The sequence below is a fragment of the Rhamphochromis longiceps genome, linkage group LG22, assembly GCF_057381845.1.
Source record: "Rhamphochromis longiceps isolate RC_006_pf linkage group LG22, R_longiceps_female_GT1.1, whole genome shotgun sequence".
Taxonomy (NCBI): Eukaryota; Metazoa; Chordata; class Actinopteri; order Cichliformes; family Cichlidae; genus Rhamphochromis; species Rhamphochromis longiceps.
In genome coordinates this window covers 17,633,577-17,650,569 of record NC_140577.1, presented here as the reverse complement: position 1 = coordinate 17,650,569, position 16,993 = coordinate 17,633,577, and the positions used below count along the sequence as shown (strand labels likewise).

Genomic DNA, 16,993 nt, shown 5'->3' with positions numbered 1-16,993 from the left:
TCATCTTCATCTAATTCTACTGTCAATTTTGAAGAAGCCTTGTCAATAAAGGTTTTTTGAATTCAAATATACCTGACACAGCCTACTAAGCCAGCCCTGCTAAGGTGCAAGCTTGGATTTAGCTCCTGTCTGGACCTGCATACCTGTTCCAAGCCGGCTGGGTGACTCAAGAGAGGGAGGAGATCAGGGGGGAAGAGAGGGGTTGAGCAAGGAAGAGAGAGTGTGTAAAAAAGAGAGAGGGAGCGAGAAAGCGAGAGAGAGGTTGGGTGTGGTGAGATGCCTTGAGCACATTCCTGGCAGCTGCCGCGCCCTGTGTTTCAGCGTCTTTGTACCTGCTAGTGTTTGTTATCAGAAGCCGATCATACTTTCTCTCATGGCCCTCACTTTGATTTCACAAACATGCATATAGTATGGTTTCCCTTGTCTGCACTCACACAGCTGTATGCTGTATGCACTTCTTAAGTGCATTGTGCTTAAAGCGCGAGCTCAGGAATATGGCCACTGCAGTGTATGTGAGTACATGAGTACTTTACAGATTAGGACATGGATGAACAGGCAGACACTCAAACAGGAGACACACCCTCGGGAACAGGACTGAACATAAGCCATAACTCTGTGTGTAGGTGTGTGTGTGTGTGTGCGTGTGTGTGTGTGTGTGTGTGTGTGTGTGTGTGTGTGTGTGTGTGTGTGTGTGTGTGTGTGTGTGTGTGTGTGTGTGTGTGCGCGCGCTATCAGGGGCCTATCAAAGAAGGTGTGTTCTTTATGATAGATGATAGATGATTTAGGACAAAGGACAGCCAAAGTGCGCACCAACACACACACACACATTTCTACCTGCACAGCACTTTGTTTAATGTTATCACTACCGGTGCATTCGAGTACAGGTGGAGAGCCCAGAGAGAGTGAAAAGGCAAACAAAAACAGACAAAAGAAAAGTTAAACTGATAAAAGACTGAAACTGAATGCATTTACTTTATATCAGGAGGAAACACATCACAATAATAATTCATGTTTTCAAGTTTCAGAAAAATCCAAATCCAACCTCATCTCCAGATGATGGTTGGCAGAAATGACCCTGGATCCGTGTGGGATTTGAGGGGTACAAACTGTTGGTAGTGCCTGCACAAACGACTTTGTTACAGTGATACTCAGTAAAATGCATTAAAGGTAGCGAGGAAAGATCTTAAACACGGCAGCATAACATCTGATCGTGACAAAGCAAATGAAGCTGTACACAGCAGAATTGTCTTTACTTGAAAAATGCTTCACATTTAATATAAGTTAAAAGCACTTTACTTAATTTTATATATTAAAAAAAACGTCCATCCATTTTGTCTCCCTTCTGGAGCCTATCACTGCTATCACGGGGTGAGAGGTGGGGTACACTCTGAACATGTCTTCAATCTGTTGAGAGACAACTATCACACCTACAGCCAGTTATAGTCGCCACTTAACCTAATATGCACACTTGAGAAAGCCGGAGTACCTGGAGAGAACCCACACAGACACGGAGAGAACATGCAAACTCCACACACACCTCAGCCATCTGGTGGATTCATGCCCAGGACCTTTTTGCTGTGAGGCAACCAATGCCACACCACCCTAAGCACGGCCGATCTCGTATTATCTTGGAAGCTAAGCACCATCGGCGTAACTTTGTGTTGAACATTGGGTGGGTCAAGATCTCTGTCTAAATAAATAAATAAATCTGGGTAAATTCCCAGATGATTAAACATGCAGCTATTTTGCTTTTAATACCTGAAATGAGTAAAGAAAATCAACAGCCTATTTATGCAAGATAATTCCATCCATCCATCTTCATCCGCTTTATCCGGGGCCGGGTCGCTGGGGCAACAGCCTAAGCAGAGAAGCCCAGACCTCCCTCTCCCCAGCCACCTCCTCCAGCTTATCCGGGGGAGCCAAGAGATATAATCTCTCCAGCGTGTCCTGGGTCTGCCCCGGGGCCCGGAGTGGGACATGCCAGGAACACCAACCCCAGGAGGCGCCCAGGAGCATCCTTGTCTGAACCACCTCAGCTGGCTCCTTTAGATGTGGAGGAGCAGCGGTTCTACTCTGAGCCCCTCCTGGATGGCCGAACTTCTCACCCTATCTCTAAGGGAGAGGCCAGCCACCCTTCGGAGGAAGCTCATTTCCACCGCTTGTATCCGCGATCTTAGCTGTTGACTAAGCAGACCTGGGTGGTTTTGAATTTTTGTTTTTTTTCTCTTTCTTCTTCCTTTCTCTCTGACATTTTCTCAGGTGAAGTTGCGGGTCTAGTTCTGGTCTCTCTGCCTGAGGCTGGTGTCTGTCAGTGTTAGGCTCCCTCCGTTTGTGTCATCTGGCTCAAGAATCAACTTACCTGCAATCTGGTAACAACTCAAGTTGTTGTGGTTCACGTTCGCACCTCCAAATGTCTGTGACCCACTCTCAGGATGTCTGCCCACTTCACAGTCTCAAGAAATGAGTTGATCTGGTTCTATTTACACATCATCCTGCTTTATTCACCTCCTGGACAGCCAATTAACTCTCATTTTCTCCCCTGACAAAGCTCAGTGATCCCATTTGCATTGAAGCCGTTCTTCTTTCCCAGCTACAGTCCTTCATCTGCTCAGTTTCTTTGCAATAAAGTTTACTTAATCAAAAGCCACTGCTTGTTGAGTCTGCTCTTTTACATTATGACTCCAGCAGAATGAAGCTTGGGGAGGGGCAGCCATCTGTCGCACCGTTTGGGAGTGAGGGGAGGGAGACAGGACAAAGACACATTGTGGAAGAGAGCCAGAGTGAAAAGAGGTGAGTGAAGGAGACTCAGTGCATTATGGGAATCCCCCAGCAGCCTAGGCCTATTGCAGCATAAGTAAGAGAGGATTCAAGGTCACCTGATGTAGCCCTAACTATAAACTTTATCAAAAGTCAAGTTTTAGGTCTAATCTTAAAAGCAGAGAGGGTGTCTGTCTCTTGAATCCAAACTGGGAGCTGGTTCCACAGACAAGGGGCCTGAAAGCTGAAGGCTCTGCCTCCCATTCTACTTTTAAATACCACAAGTAAGCCACCGAGTTAGAGCGGAGTCCTTCACAGTGGTGATATGGCACTATCAGGTCTTTAAGATATGATGGAAAGAAGATTAAACAGGTGGTGATCTCATCTCTGTCATAGTCCTCTGATGTAGTACACGTTGCAATTACAGGTTCACTGGTTTTTATTACCATTTAAACAGCAACAACCTGCAGTATGAAATATATCTCTCCTCTGTAAAATTTAAAGACTAGACAACTGAAACATTGATTAAAATACTACTAATTACAGATTTGAGGTAAAATATTAACACTGATTCTTTGCACTTCTTTGGTGTATGTGCAAAAAGCATAGATAACTACATTCAGGGACATAATTTCTTTTTTAAAGGTTAGTGAGTTTAAGGTTGTAGTTTAAATTAAATAAAGTCTTGCTTGTGTTTATAATGTAGCACTAAAATCCCTGATATGATGCATTTTATTGATGGAGAGTTTCAAATCGGTTGTTTTACTGACAAAACATTTCGCAGTGCAAACAACACGAGAGCAAGCAAAAAGGAGCAAACATCGGACAAACATGTCAAAGAGTCAAGTGCAAGGATGAATAAAGCATTCATTGTACGGACCGCCAGTTGGGCCAAACTCCTGCACGGGCACGGAAAAAGTTTGCGAGTTTGGAGAAACTTCCTCTTTTGCTTGAATCTTTTGCAGCCATGACATAAAAGCTACTTTTGAAACGTGCCCGGGGCGATCAACTGGTCTGGGAGGAGTCTCACCGGTGGGAAAGCCCTGCCTCGCAGGAGTCGCCCCGACGCTTCCGTCTCCGTTTATTGTGACAGCGGCTGCTGCAGGGTCACACACCGCCGGGACGACACTGAACCCGGGCCTGGAGTCCGCGCAGAGTCCGCTCTGTTTGCCGATCGGCGGTGGAGGGTGCACGCAGCTGGAGACGGGGGGGAGGTTTGGGTGGAGTTTTTTTTGTCCGATCCGAGGAATGTGACGCGCGGACGGGAAGCAGACTCGCATCAACGGTTTCACCGGGAGGAGATAAAGCCGTCGGTGCACAGAGAAAAAGAGAGGAGGCGAGTTCAGCAGCAAAGTGAGGAGGTACGAAGTTAAAACGAGGGCAAGCTGAGGGACAAAAGAGCCATTGTCTCGTCCTGCTCTGTTGTGATCTGTCCAGTTTTATATTAACCTCTAACTTATTATCTCCTGTCTTCAAAAAGCGTCCTATTTATCTTCTCCCCTGTCCATAAGCGTGAAATGTGGACTCTGCGGATTAATAAAAAGTGAAATGCAGCCTACTTTCCTCATTTCCTCATAAGCCGCTGGAGGTTTACACAGAATTAAGTCATCCAGGTAGCTGCAGTGCAACAGCGATGTTATTACAGCCCGCGTACACAGAGGGCTCAGTGCTGGGAGGCTGGACGAGACAAACTGTGCTGCTCTTTTTCCAGCCCTGTGAAGACTTTCATAAAAGACCAGAAAAAAAGCACGCTTACAACCTGTTTAGTGCTTTGTCTGCGTGGCTCTGTAGGAACTACAGCTAATAAATAATGCTTGAGAGGGCAGGGACACTTTTACAAGTGTGCCTAATGCACTGGTTGCACAACAGCATGCACGCACTGCCAGTCACTGTCATTAAAACCAACTTGAAATCCTTCCAGTAACACAAAGGCATTAGCCTGTAACTGTAAAAACTTGTTTGTCGAAGAAAGAAACAAACACTTCAGGGAGAATAAAGGTTTTAACCTAAAAAAAAAGAAGCAAAATTAAATGTGATGCAAGAACAACTCACTTTATGTTCAAACTATTTAGTCCAAACATTCAGAGTGCATCTCTCTTTCACACCTACTCCCTACCTAAGGCTTTGGTTTAAGGGTTTTTTACTGTGTCTTTATTACAGGCACTTTGGCACTTTTGTTTTGACTTGAGTGTGTATTGATTTTAAACTTCACCATCGCATGCTTTTTCCCTCGCTTCGTTCAAAGTGAGTCACTGTTCAGAAATAGCACGACATGTGGTTATAATTTGAAGAGTAGTGGGAATGTTAGTGCCATTTTTCCCCTGCGCTGGGTCTGTGCATGTGCATGTGTGCTTCCCATTATAGGTTTAATCTTGTCACACACTGGCCTTAAGGCCAAGGCTGTGTGCCATTCATTAATTTGTTTGCACTGCTGTGTGTGGTATAGAAAACGGGGGTCTGGTTACAGAGGTGTTGTTATGTATGCGTGAGGTTTAGTGTGTATGAAGTGGAAATATTTTGATGCCATCGCTGCTGGGTTTTCCATACAGGATGACTGCAGGCCTTTAAGGCGGTTGGAAAGATGGCGGGGATCTCAGTGGACCAGTTTTTCTAGCAGTACTGCTGCATTAAAACCCCAGCTACACACACAACACAAAGGGGAGGATGCAAGCCGCCGTGTGTTCTCACATACTGTATGAATTCATTTAAGCTGTCTTTTGTGCAGCGTTCAACAGCCACGCTGAGGTGTGATGATATACAGGGAGACAACCAGCGCCGTGTGTGTGTGCACATATCTACATCTCTGTAGGTTCATCTGACAAAAAAATGTCACTGAAAGGTTCTGACGGGAGCATCTGGAGATTACTGGCTCATCTCTCCAAACCTGTTTTTAAGTATTGTTTTCTCAACCTGGGTTCACACACCGAATTATCACACAGCACGAACCGGCCAATGGTATGCCAGATCAATTGGAGTGTTTGTTTAGTGAGGTGTGTTCGGATGCGAACGAGAGAAAACAGAAAGAGGCGGCGAGGATGTAGTTTGTGTTTTTTTTCTTGATAGTTTGTGTCCTCGGGCTCGCTTCTAACGCGTCTCATGATTCACATGTCAGGACAGATGTAATTTACACTCCCTCTGCTCTTCACCTTCCAGTTTCTCTCCTTCTTTTCAGCATTTGCGCAGGAATGCTGAGAATGGGCCGTTTGTACGCTTCGTGAGCAGACGCTGTGCACGTCTGAATATTTGGTTTATCGGCTCAGAGACGCCGAAGTCTTGCTGCTGCCTTCATGTCCTGTCTGCCAGGGTTTAGTGTTTCAGACCGGCCTTTGTTTATATGGTACATTTAGGGCAGCCTCGTCCTCCTGTGGGCCTCTGAAAGCTTCACAACAAAGGTAGTAAAGACAGGGATCCTGATCATCATGAGACACTTTCTGCAGTTTGATGCTTGCTGCAGTTGCTATAACAGCAAACAAAGCAGCAGTATTTGTTTGAATATCCTACCAGTAGGCCAGGTGAGGCGGGGAAAGTCTGTCATGCTTCTGACATTGTGTTATTCATCTGTTGCCCCACTCTACGGTGACACAGTGATGACGAGGATGCAAAGGAAACCCCCATCCCCCTCTACCCGCCTTGGCTCTTTTTAATGCCACCATGCTTCTGAATTAACCAATTAGGTCATTTCCTCCCCAGGCTGCCTTCCTTCAAGCTGCTGTCAATGCTTTTGATAATCACTTGATTACAAAAACAGTAACACTACCAAAAATACTTCTTGTTAGTTATTTTTGCTACATTTCTTTCTCAAACGTGACAGTGAACTTATTGCTTGTTCCTACAGATTAGGTTTGTTCAGCTTGCACTCTATAATACAACTTTCCATTCACGAGGGAATTAACTCTGACTTTTGGACTGTTGTGTTGCTACATGTGAGTTTTTCTCTTATTTTGCGTCTGTCATCGGTTATGCACTTCATTTGCAGCTTCAGTGCAGTACACCTATGTACACAATGGGCACCGTGGTGCTGCAAATGACTTAGATACAAAGAGCAAAACTAGGCAAATCAAATGACTTGGAATTCAGGGGCAAAATAATTCCATGCAACAAGCATGTGTGCCCCGGCATTCCTCCCTGACCACCGTGGAGCATGGAAAGCCAACGGCTTGCCACAAAGCCCTAATTTCAATGGCTCCACATGAATAGGGAAACAGGATGTCAGCCATTTTGTCAGCAGATGAATCACCATCTCGGCAGTCTGTTGCAAGTTATCCCCAGGCCACGCCAACCAGGCTACTCGATGACTCACCAGGTCGCTGAGTAAACCGGGTTGTCCCACTGATTGTGGGTTAGGACTTTCAGCCCTTAGCTATCACCGTCATTAATCTCTCAAGTGTGCTTGGAAGTTTGCAGAGAACATGTCAAACACACACTTGTAAAGCAGGTACAGCCTCACTAAATACTTACCCACCCTACCTGTCAGACCCCGGGTTACACACACGCCCTAATTTGCTCAGACTGTAGGTGTATCCACTTCCTCTTTCGACCACATGCTACATAAGAAAATAAGCCACGTATGTTTCCTAACATTGCCAGCTTACTTTAAATACTTAAGCAGCGTGGTGGTTGTTCACTCTTTTCTCCACCAGAATGCAAACCCTCCAGCATGCAGCTGTCAGGACCACATCAAACATCGCTCAGTGGGTGCTCTGGTTGGCTCAGTGATGGTTCATAATATGCAAGTGTGCTGTGGGTTGGAATCAAGCCTGGGATTTTCATTGTTTCTTTATCTAATGCCAAAAAGAACCCCTCAAAAGCCAAATTAGGTTTTTAGTAAAGTATCTACTTTACCTTTCGAAAGCAGGTACATGGATGTACAAAAGTGGCCAACTAAACACTCCACTGTTTTATTTGGACATCATTTACAATCAGCAGTAATAGATGAAAAGTTAATGGGTTTGTTTGTTTGCTGGACGACACTGTGGTCGAGTGGCTGTCTCATTATTAGCTATTTACCAACATACAAGTATCATTAATTACAACAGCTGACAAGTGAAAAGTAAAGAAGAGATGGGAGAGACCATCAACCACAGTGTGAGTGTTGATGTTGCGTAGTTGGTCCATTCTCTTACTTCCCTGTTGGGAGCTCGTGTTTGGAGCTCCACAAGCAACCAGCTGATCCAAGCAGAGTTGGACGGAGCATAAACGACTATGACAATGAAACAAGATTATTTTTAAATTGCACACACACACACCCTTAATGGTGAGTTTTGACATCTTGGTATATATTAATAAGGATGGTTTGATGACCTATAGTTCGGTAGCGGCCACCATGACTAACTAATGCAAATCCAGTTATTTGTTTTATAAGCAGGCCTGAAATATGACAGAAACCACTCCGCTCAGACTTCAAAGAGCTTTAAGGGTTCAACGGCTTTTCTTAGTAAGCTGTCATGTGTTAAAGAGTTTAACTGACAAATATCAGTATTGGTTGGGCTCCAGTTAGCATTGTTGACTCACTGCAAGAAGTTTCCTGGTTTCAGTCCCGTGGGGACCTTTCTGTGTGTAGTTTATGTTTTCCCTGTGCTTTTGGTAGGTTTCCTCCAGGAACTACAGCTTCCTCCAACAGTTCAAACACATCTATGTGATTCTAAACTGCTTGTGTGCAGGATGTCATGCAGAAAACGTGCCGTAAGAAAGGATGGTTTGCTTGATGAGATTAGAAAAGTGCTATATATTACATTTTACAGCTCAAATTATGTGAACATTTATGTTGGTTTTCGGTGCTTCTTTAGCCGATGTGGTTTAGCTGTTTTTAGCCTCTCACCAGCTGCTTTTCCTAACCGTGTTTTATCTGATGACTGTATTCATCCGCGTATGAAACTAGAAGGCCACACAGAGAAATAACACTGAGGCTAAACCTTTGTTTTATCTTGTTTTTTTTTAGAAAGAGCTCGAGATCACCATCACGTCATTTTCACATTTTTGAAAGCTTCATGAGATTGTTTGTGTGTTTGTGTAGGTGTGTTACCCTTGCTGATAGATGAACAATCAAACCTGCGTCTTAGTCACGCCAAAGTCACCTCTTAAAGTTTGGCATGTGAATCAAAAATGTCACTATCTGGTTCTCGTTGAAACAGGCGTATATTCACACAGTGTTATGTAACAGCGGACCTGTGACTTCTTTAAGTCATGCCCATCTAAATAAGTTTGGTTGCCATGACCGGCAGATTTTTCAGGATAAGGTCTAAGCAGCAACATGAATTATGACGCACCAGCGTGGCAAGTTTACTGTGATATGAAAGAACCTGTCTCTACAACTCCTCACGCCTCTCCCACCTCTCCTCTTGCTCTCTTTAATCTCGTCTCCTCCCTTTGCTTTTTCTGTATCCAGCTGTTCCACTTTGTTCTCACCTTTATATACAGTCTTTCAATAAGCCGCACTGAAGGTTGATTAATCGCTGGTATTATTAGAGTGAAGTCTTTTCATTTAATTCAATTAATCATACTTGAGAAATATGATACTTTTACCTGTTCTACGTTTAAGTTGAAGGAGTTGCTCTCTCATAGCACCATTCTTTTATGCATGCTTTCTTCAGTATTACTCATTACTACCTGCAATCCCACACAATGTCAAAAAGTATTGTTAGTTTCATAAAAGTATTCTAATTGTGTAGGCAAGCAATAAATATCTGTTACAGTTGTTAACATTGAGACAAATTTGCCTGTTAAACTGTTACTTGCTGCTAAGCCGCCGTTGACTCAGTGACAATAGTTGCTTTGTGTGCGTGGTTAAAGGTAACGTCTGTTTGTGTGTCCAGACACAAAGGTCTTTTCCTCTCAACACCCAAGGGGATATTTTGTTGAATCATAAGTATTGTGTCTCATGGATGGGGGAGTGGTGTGATATTTACAGTATGTGCAAATAGAGTACAAAACCAGCTGTGATGACGTTAATTATTAATTATTGTGGGACCTCATTTTATATTTTCCTTTTCCTTGCAGGTTTAAATTCCTCCTTCCTCACCTTTTCTTACTCCTGAGCCTTAAACTTTGACCTGACCCCCTCCAACCATGCCGCACCGGTCTCAGAGTTCATCGATAGGCGATAACCCTCTCGACCCAAATTACCTTCCTCCGCACTACCGTGAGGAGTATCGTCTAGCCATTGATGCTCTGATAGAAAATGACACTCAGGTAAGCGTTGCTCTAATGCATGAAAACACATACACACAGCTTTTACGATCTCCTAAACTTTTCTGTCTCTTTGCACACCAGGGCTACTATGAATTCCTCCAGAATGCAGATATGGCCGGTTTTCTGGCACAGCCAGAAATTGAACACATCAAGTCGACAATCCAGGGGCCTAGCCAGCCCACCGGCGTCCCGGAGCTGACGTACCACGAGGGAGGCGTCGAGGACGATGGGTCTTCGGACACCTACTGGCCAGTTCAGTCGGACCTGGCTGCCCCGGGGCTGGATCTGGGCTGGCCGCAGCACAGTTTCGTTGATCCCACAGAGGTCACAACTCTAGTCAACCCCTCTGATCCTGACATGCCGAGCATAAAGGAGCAGGCGAGGAGACTCATCAAGAACGCACGCCAAGTAAGCAGAAGAGGATAAGAATGTGTTAAAACATGCAGGAGTGGTTTTGTTTCACCTTACAGTAGAAAGAAAAATCAACCAAAAAATTCAGTGTTTATAAATTCATATATTTAAGGTGCCGACTCAGAACATGGCACATATCCAGTTTCACAGATAAAACACGAGGAGCTTTTATTTATTTATAGGTAATACTGCAGTACAAGTCTTATTACATCAGAGTGTTATTACCTTAGAAGATAGCGAGAAGAAGCGAGATAGAGAGCTGCCAGGGACATGGTGTGAGCGACGGTTATGTTATCTCGCTGCTGAGTTCATCTCACTTTTTATGCTCTCTGCCAAGTCTGCCACCACGCCCTTTCAGAAACATTTGTAACTGGCTTGCCTTTAGCTAAATAAAATACCTGATTAATGGAAGCGAGAATGCCAAATCCAGTGAGCAGTCAAACCTGTTGGTGTGGTGGGTTGTGTGTGTAACTGTCCTCCATTTCTTGCCCATGTGTTTATGGAATACATGTCTGTATCCTGCCAAAACTCAGAGTTAACTGTCAACAAGCACACAGAGGACACTCAACAACACCCTCTTACTGAAATTTATTCTTAAATCTTCTATAAGCCTTTTTTAATTCGTTAGTGTCATATCTGTTGCTTCCACTGGTCTGTGCTGAGTTCTTGTGGCTGATCTTCCCACCATGCTTTCCACATGTGGGTGTGAAAGGGCAAAGAGGTCCCAGGATAGCCGAATATAAATATTAATTACTACAGATCAAAATACCAGACTTCCTTTTGACTACAGTTGTCCTGACTGAACTGAAATAGACTTTTGTTGATGAAAAAGAAAAACTTTTTTGTGTGTTTGCTCCTGCTCCAGGTTATCGCTGTGGTGATGGACATGTTCACAGATATTGACATCTTCAGTGACCTCTTGGACGCAGCAGGACGACACGTTCCTGTTTATATTTTACTGGATCAGCTGGAGGCTCATCACTTTGTCTCTATGGTCCTCAACTGCAAAGTCAACCTGGAGTTTATTCCGGTCAGTTTGAATTTTATGATATTATCTGAAAACAACATTAAAAAGAAAAAGGCGCTAACAGCTGGGTCTTGTTATGTATTTGCTTATAATTATCAGATATGCATGTGTAACAGAGTTGAAATTCTGATTTTATAGATGATACGTGTCCGGACTGTGGCGGGAATACCTTATTACACCCGGACAGGGAAATCATTTAAGGGGCAGGTGAAAGATCGTTTCCTATTGGCTGACTGCAGAGCTGTACTCAGTGGGAACTACAGGTGACTAATTTAATAGTATTAATAACATCAGCACTCAGTTATTCTTTAAATAATCTTTGCCTCTACTGTTCTTTATGTTATAGTTTCATGTGGTCCTATGAGAAGATCCACCGCTGCATCGCCCACCTCTTCCTTGGGGAGCTTGTTGCCACCTTCGATGAAGAGTTTCGCATTCTGTACGCTCAGTCAGAGCCTCTGGTTATTGACCCAAACAATACAGCGCTTACTGTCTCTGATCCCAGCAGCACCGGCAACTATTTAGGCAGCCAGTTTGGATTAAAGAGGTCCCAGTCTTTGCGTAACACAGTAGGTTACCGAAGGCAGCCTGAGATTCCCCCTGCCTTCCCCTATGGTGACACTGATCGTAACCCCGTGCTTCCTTTCCGGAGAAATGACGCGTTTCGTCAAACCCTGGAGCCCGGGACAGGAATTACTATTGGAAAGTATTCACAGCAGCAGTTTCGTCTTCAGCAGTCATTCCTGGAACAGGGGCGGTCCATCGTGTCCAGGCAGATGGAGATGAGCGCCAGTGCCTTCAAGAGGCACAGCTATGCAGAAGGAACCCAGGAAACATACGCGTCTTCAAGACAGTTTATGCAGCAAAGAGTCATGAACAATCTGGACGAGACAGACTTCCACAGGTAGGAAAACCTTTAAAACCTCCTGCTGTGATCAGAATAATGCAGAATTATCACATGGACCATAAACATAAAATGTATGGTTTATTATTAAGTTATTAAACAATAAACAATATGTGCTGCACTTTCGTTACAGAGAACAGATTCAAAGCAGCCATTTTTACAGTGAAGGGCCCGGGCCAGGTTCTGGCCACGGACACTTCGACAGACTTCGAGGCCGTCCTCCGCACCTCTCCATTGACCAGTATTCAGACTCAAGTTATCGCTCAGACCAGGAGCCTCCACCCGGGCAGTATGGCAGAGACTACTTTTCATCTGAGGACCTGAGAGGACCCGAGGGCCACAACGCCCCTCCGTTAGCTGGGAGGTATGGGGGAGGATCCTCCCATAAGAGGCCAACCATAGGACAGGCGTATGCTTGTCAGAGCTCACCAACACACCCCCACCCACCTGAGAAGAAAAACTTTAACAAACAATTTGATCAAGAGCATGAGGAGGACTCAAGTGCAAAGCAAGGCCTGAGAAGCTGGAGAATCCACTCCTATCTAAATACTTATGAGGATACTGGAGAAGAAGGCCTGGCTCAGCCTATGGGTCCTGATGCTTTTGATGAACCTTCTCAAGCTGTGCAACCAACTGAAACTGAAAGTTCAGCTCCACGCTATGGAATAAAAGAGCCACCAAATGTTCCTCCCAAGCCCAGACCTGATATCCTGAGGCCACGTTTTGGAAAGCCTAAACTACCTGAGAGCAGCAATAAAGACTCTGGCCTACCAACGTCCAAGGATCTACTTCCTTCCCGCCTTGTACTGGACAGAAAAGAGAGGGAGGAGGAGAAGGAAAGAGAGCCAGAGAGGAGTAAAGCAAGGGAGGGGGGCACAGATGTGGAGGCGAAAGGTGCTCCAGAACTCCTCCTATCCAAACACGAGTCATTCCGGTCGCGTGTTAACCCGCTCCTTCAGCGCAGCTCTCGACTGCGCTCCTCACTTATATTCTCATCTTCTAAAGCAGAGATACACAGTGGTAGCTTAGGTCTAAAACCAGCGACGGAAGAGGATGAGGAGTTGGATTCAGTGCGCACTTCATCCATTGTGGCCCAGATCCTAGAAAAGAGGAGGTCATTAACTCGTGAGCCTTTTGATTGGCGAAGGAAGACCGAGGAGAAGAAGGAGAAAGAAGAAAAACAGGAGAAGCTAGAGGAAAAGGAGATACGGTTAAAAGATGAGATTAAACCTAAAGAGGAACCTAAAGAAACTAATGAAAAAGTAAAGACAACATTTACGCTTGAAAAACCTAAAGTCACAGATTCATCATCTCTGAACATGAATGATCCGGCCAGCCGTTTGCAGTACTTCAAAGACCTAGCTGCCAAGACAAAAGTCTCGAAAACAGAGACAGAGCCATCGCTAAAAGCCTTAGAGCCCGCTGAAAAAAGGCAAGATCTTTCTGATAAACCTCCCAACATTACAACAACTTTGAAGACCCCAGCTGTCACACTCAGTACAGCAGAGCCTGAGCAGACAAAGCCAGACGTCTCAGCAAAACTGGCTGAGATCAATAATCGCAGACCTTCAGTCAGTTCATCAAGGCCACCACTAATCTTTCCCAAGCCTTTTATAAGCTCACAGAAGCCTTCAGAGATAGTGCAGTCTCAGAAAGAGGAGAGTGCATCAGAAGGTCAAAAGAAAGATCTATTCAAGTCTCTAAAGCCTCTGCATTCACCTAAGATCTTCAAGAAGGAGCCGGTGAAACTTAAAGGGATACATCCTCGTCGCATCTCCTGTGGGGAGGAAATTTTGACCACAGATGCTACAGACGCAGAGAAGACTGAAATGAAAAAGAGTCGCTCTCACAGTTCTTCAACTCTGTCACATGAAGACTCTAAGGAAGGGCTGCAAAAGGTTATGGGCTCTACCACGTCCATCAATACCATTGGTGAGGGAAAGGGTGAGGGTAAGACACTCGACTTCCTAAAGAAACAGACTCAGAGGCTAAAGGGATTCCTGGGACCCAAGGACAAAGAAAAGAAAACCTCAGGAGAGGATAGGGGCATGAGCACGGTCATAGAGGTCACTGACAATTCGAGCAAAAAACAGAGCTCATCGTCTAAAGATACAGCGTCTACGACTGCTGATCAATCCACCACCAATCATAAAACATCAACAACCGGAACATCTGTCATGTCCCGATACCAGCCCGCAGGCGGCTCTGTTCTGTACAGCAGCAACTTACGAGACGACACCAAAGTCATTCTGGAGCAAATCTCCGCCAACAGCCAAAAGAACCGCCAGGAGCGGGAGGAGACGGGAGGGAACAAAGATGGAGATGCTGGAGATAAAGGAACGGAGAAACAGAGCTCCTTAAAAAGGAACCGATTTCTGCGACCGCAGGGCAACAACCAGGAGCGGGAGGGACTGCTGAGGAGGATAGAGAGCCTGAGGAAGGAGAAGAAGGTCTACAGCCGTTTTGAGGTAGTCTATCACAGTAAGGGAGATGTTTGCAGCGTAGATGGGAAAGCAATATGAGGAAAAACAACAACACAAAAATATGTTTAGGTGTAAACCACCAAGAGGGGAAGGAAAGGAATCCAAGAGGGAAACCAGGGTTTTAGCTTAAAAATGATATATTTTGAAATGTTTGAAAATAGTGTTTGTTCTCAAAAAGCAGCAGATGAATGTTATAAATTAGCTTCTGAGCAGTGACTGGCTAAATGTGATTGTCTTATATGTACAGTAAGAGACTGGCAAAACCACAGTTCATCACTGTTATGGATTTTTATACTACTTTAAAGAGAATCTGCTTTCAGAAAAAATAATTAACAGATTAAGCTGAACAAATGCAAGCGTGATTATGGCGCAAAGAGCACGGTACGTCCTGCTGAAGGCCAGCGAGGAGGAAAGGCAGGAGGTAAAGAGATTTCACTGTTATCCCTGTTGTTCTGTTAACAGATGGGGAATAACCTGGGATAACGAAAGATGGAGGAGCGACCTTTTACACGGAAACTTATTTAATGCAAGACTATCAAAAAACCTCTACTGTCCACGTTTGTGCCAACGACATTGTGAGAGTTCCTCTGGGCCTTAACACTACAGCGTTTTCTGGATTTTTCCACAAGAAGTAATAAAACTTGAAAGGATGACTTATAAAATGGTGAAAACAAACTCAAGTCATTGAGTCTGGAATGTGCCTTTTTGCCAAGACCTTGTTCTATTTTTTTGCCTTATATGGTGACTGAGAGAAACAAGACTCTACTTGGATACTGGCTTAATGGGCCGGTATGTGTCTCAAAAAAAAAAAAGAAAGGTAGCACAGGTTTACCTGTAAATGAGCTTTTGTGAACAGGACTAAAAGACGAAAAGGGAAGTGTTGCATCTGAGAATCAAAAACATATAATGTGCCAGTCACAAAACACGGCACACATGTAGTACCAGTGTTGTGTGCAGGCCACTTTGTAGATGGAGCTTGCTTGAAACTGAATGGGAGAAAGTGTCTTTGTGGATTCACCATGTGCCAGTGGCCCATTGAGGGTTTTGCCAAGGTTCTGGTGGGGGGTCATTATTAGTAGTAGTATTAGTATTAACCTGGACAAATAACCAAAACATAGGAATAAAAAGACAGCTGATGAAGAGTAAAGGGTAGAGAAGAGTGAGATCAGAGGGTAGAGTCAGTGTGAAAAGTGTGGGAGGAAAAAACTGAATCAGAAGGTGAAAATGTTGGGGGACTACAGTTTGGATGGATGGTAGCGGCTGTGGTGAACGTAACACACTCGACTTCTTTCTAATAAGTCATATACCCCCTTCTCAGGGTTGAAAATAAATAAATAACAATTCCTAGGAGACCTAGACGCTTCCATGGAAAGGGGAGTGGTGTTTATGTGTGTTAGTGTTCGCCTCATGTAGTGTAAATAAATATGCAAGATTTCCAGTTGGCCTGAATCAGAGTAAATAATAAAACAAAAAACTGACCTCCGTTTTCCTTCTTGAAAACCAAGAATTACCTCTACAAGGTATACAAGAAAGAACAGGTATATTACACAGTACTGGAGCAGCGCCACGCTTCCTTACATAACTCATTTAACTCCTGAGAGCTACGCCCTGCACAGGATTCCTAACTCCTTTGTTGGTCGGCACAAACTATTAAACCAAAGACTTACTGGCCCCGTGCTGCCTGATATCTCGACAGGGCATCAAACCACTTACGGTTCACTGTGTTTTTGCTGAGTACGTCAAAAAAGATTAAAGTATATGTTGTATGGCTGTAAAGACACTTCTGGGTGAGGGTGGGGTGACACTTGTTTTCTACACAGGATTATGCTGTAAATGTTTATGTTAAAAAAAAAGGGGGATTGTTTATATTTTAAGTGATGAACTAGATTGTGATCGCCCTCACTGCGCTCTGAACGTGCCTTGTGTTTATTTTGGATTATTTGAATTGAAATGTGAGAATGTGGTTTGTCTGTAAAATAGAAAAAAGAAGTAAAAAGAAAAAGCAATTGGCATTAATTCGGGGAAGTCATTGTTGCACAGGTTTAATGTGTTCTTTTTTAAACCTCAGATAGTATTACATTTTGTTTGAAATACTGCAACAAACTCTTGCATTAAATCTCTTTTAAAATTGAACGCGACTGTGTCTCTGTGCATATGTATGTATGTATGTATTTGTATGTATGTATGTACACAGCAGGTGTGCATGTAAACTGCAGGGAAGGG

At 44.2% G+C, this 16,993-nt stretch overlaps 1 protein-coding gene across 2 annotated transcripts; it reads left to right on the top strand.

The window, feature by feature from the left end:
* Positions 1–3,679: 3,679 nt before the first annotated feature.
* sack1hb (scaffolding CK1 anchoring protein Hb) lies at positions 3,680–16,903 on the top strand. Of its 2 annotated transcripts, XM_085395226.1 has the most exons (8): positions 3,681–4,118; positions 9,754–9,945; positions 10,027–10,353; positions 11,222–11,386; positions 11,522–11,646; positions 11,730–12,287; positions 12,421–14,755; positions 15,233–16,903. In XM_085395226.1, the coding sequence occupies exons 2-8, from the start codon at positions 9,823–9,825 to the stop codon at positions 15,251–15,253; spliced, it is 3,654 nt and encodes a 1,217-aa protein (XP_085251352.1). In that variant the 5' UTR covers positions 3,681–4,118; positions 9,754–9,822; the 3' UTR covers positions 15,254–16,903. The 2 variants fall into 2 exon arrangements, with proteins under 2 accessions (XP_085251351.1, XP_085251352.1); XM_085395225.1 differs by having other exon boundaries at positions 3,680–4,118; positions 12,421–16,903.
* The last annotated feature ends 90 nt before the right edge of the window (positions 16,904–16,993 follow it).

What these genes read in the sequence shown, in the direction of transcription:
- sack1hb (XM_085395225.1), top strand. Translation starts at nt 9,823, where the DNA reads ATGCCGCACCGGTCTCAGAGTTCATCGATAGGCGATAACCCTCTCGAC. An exon ending in TCATCAAGAACGCACGCCAA is followed by an intron (nt 10,354 to 11,221) that starts GTAAGCAGAAGA and finishes CTCCTGCTCCAG; the next exon opens with GTTATCGCTGTGGTGATGGA. An exon ending in TCAACCTGGAGTTTATTCCG is followed by an intron (nt 11,387 to 11,521) that starts GTCAGTTTGAAT and finishes CTGATTTTATAG; the next exon opens with ATGATACGTGTCCGGACTGT.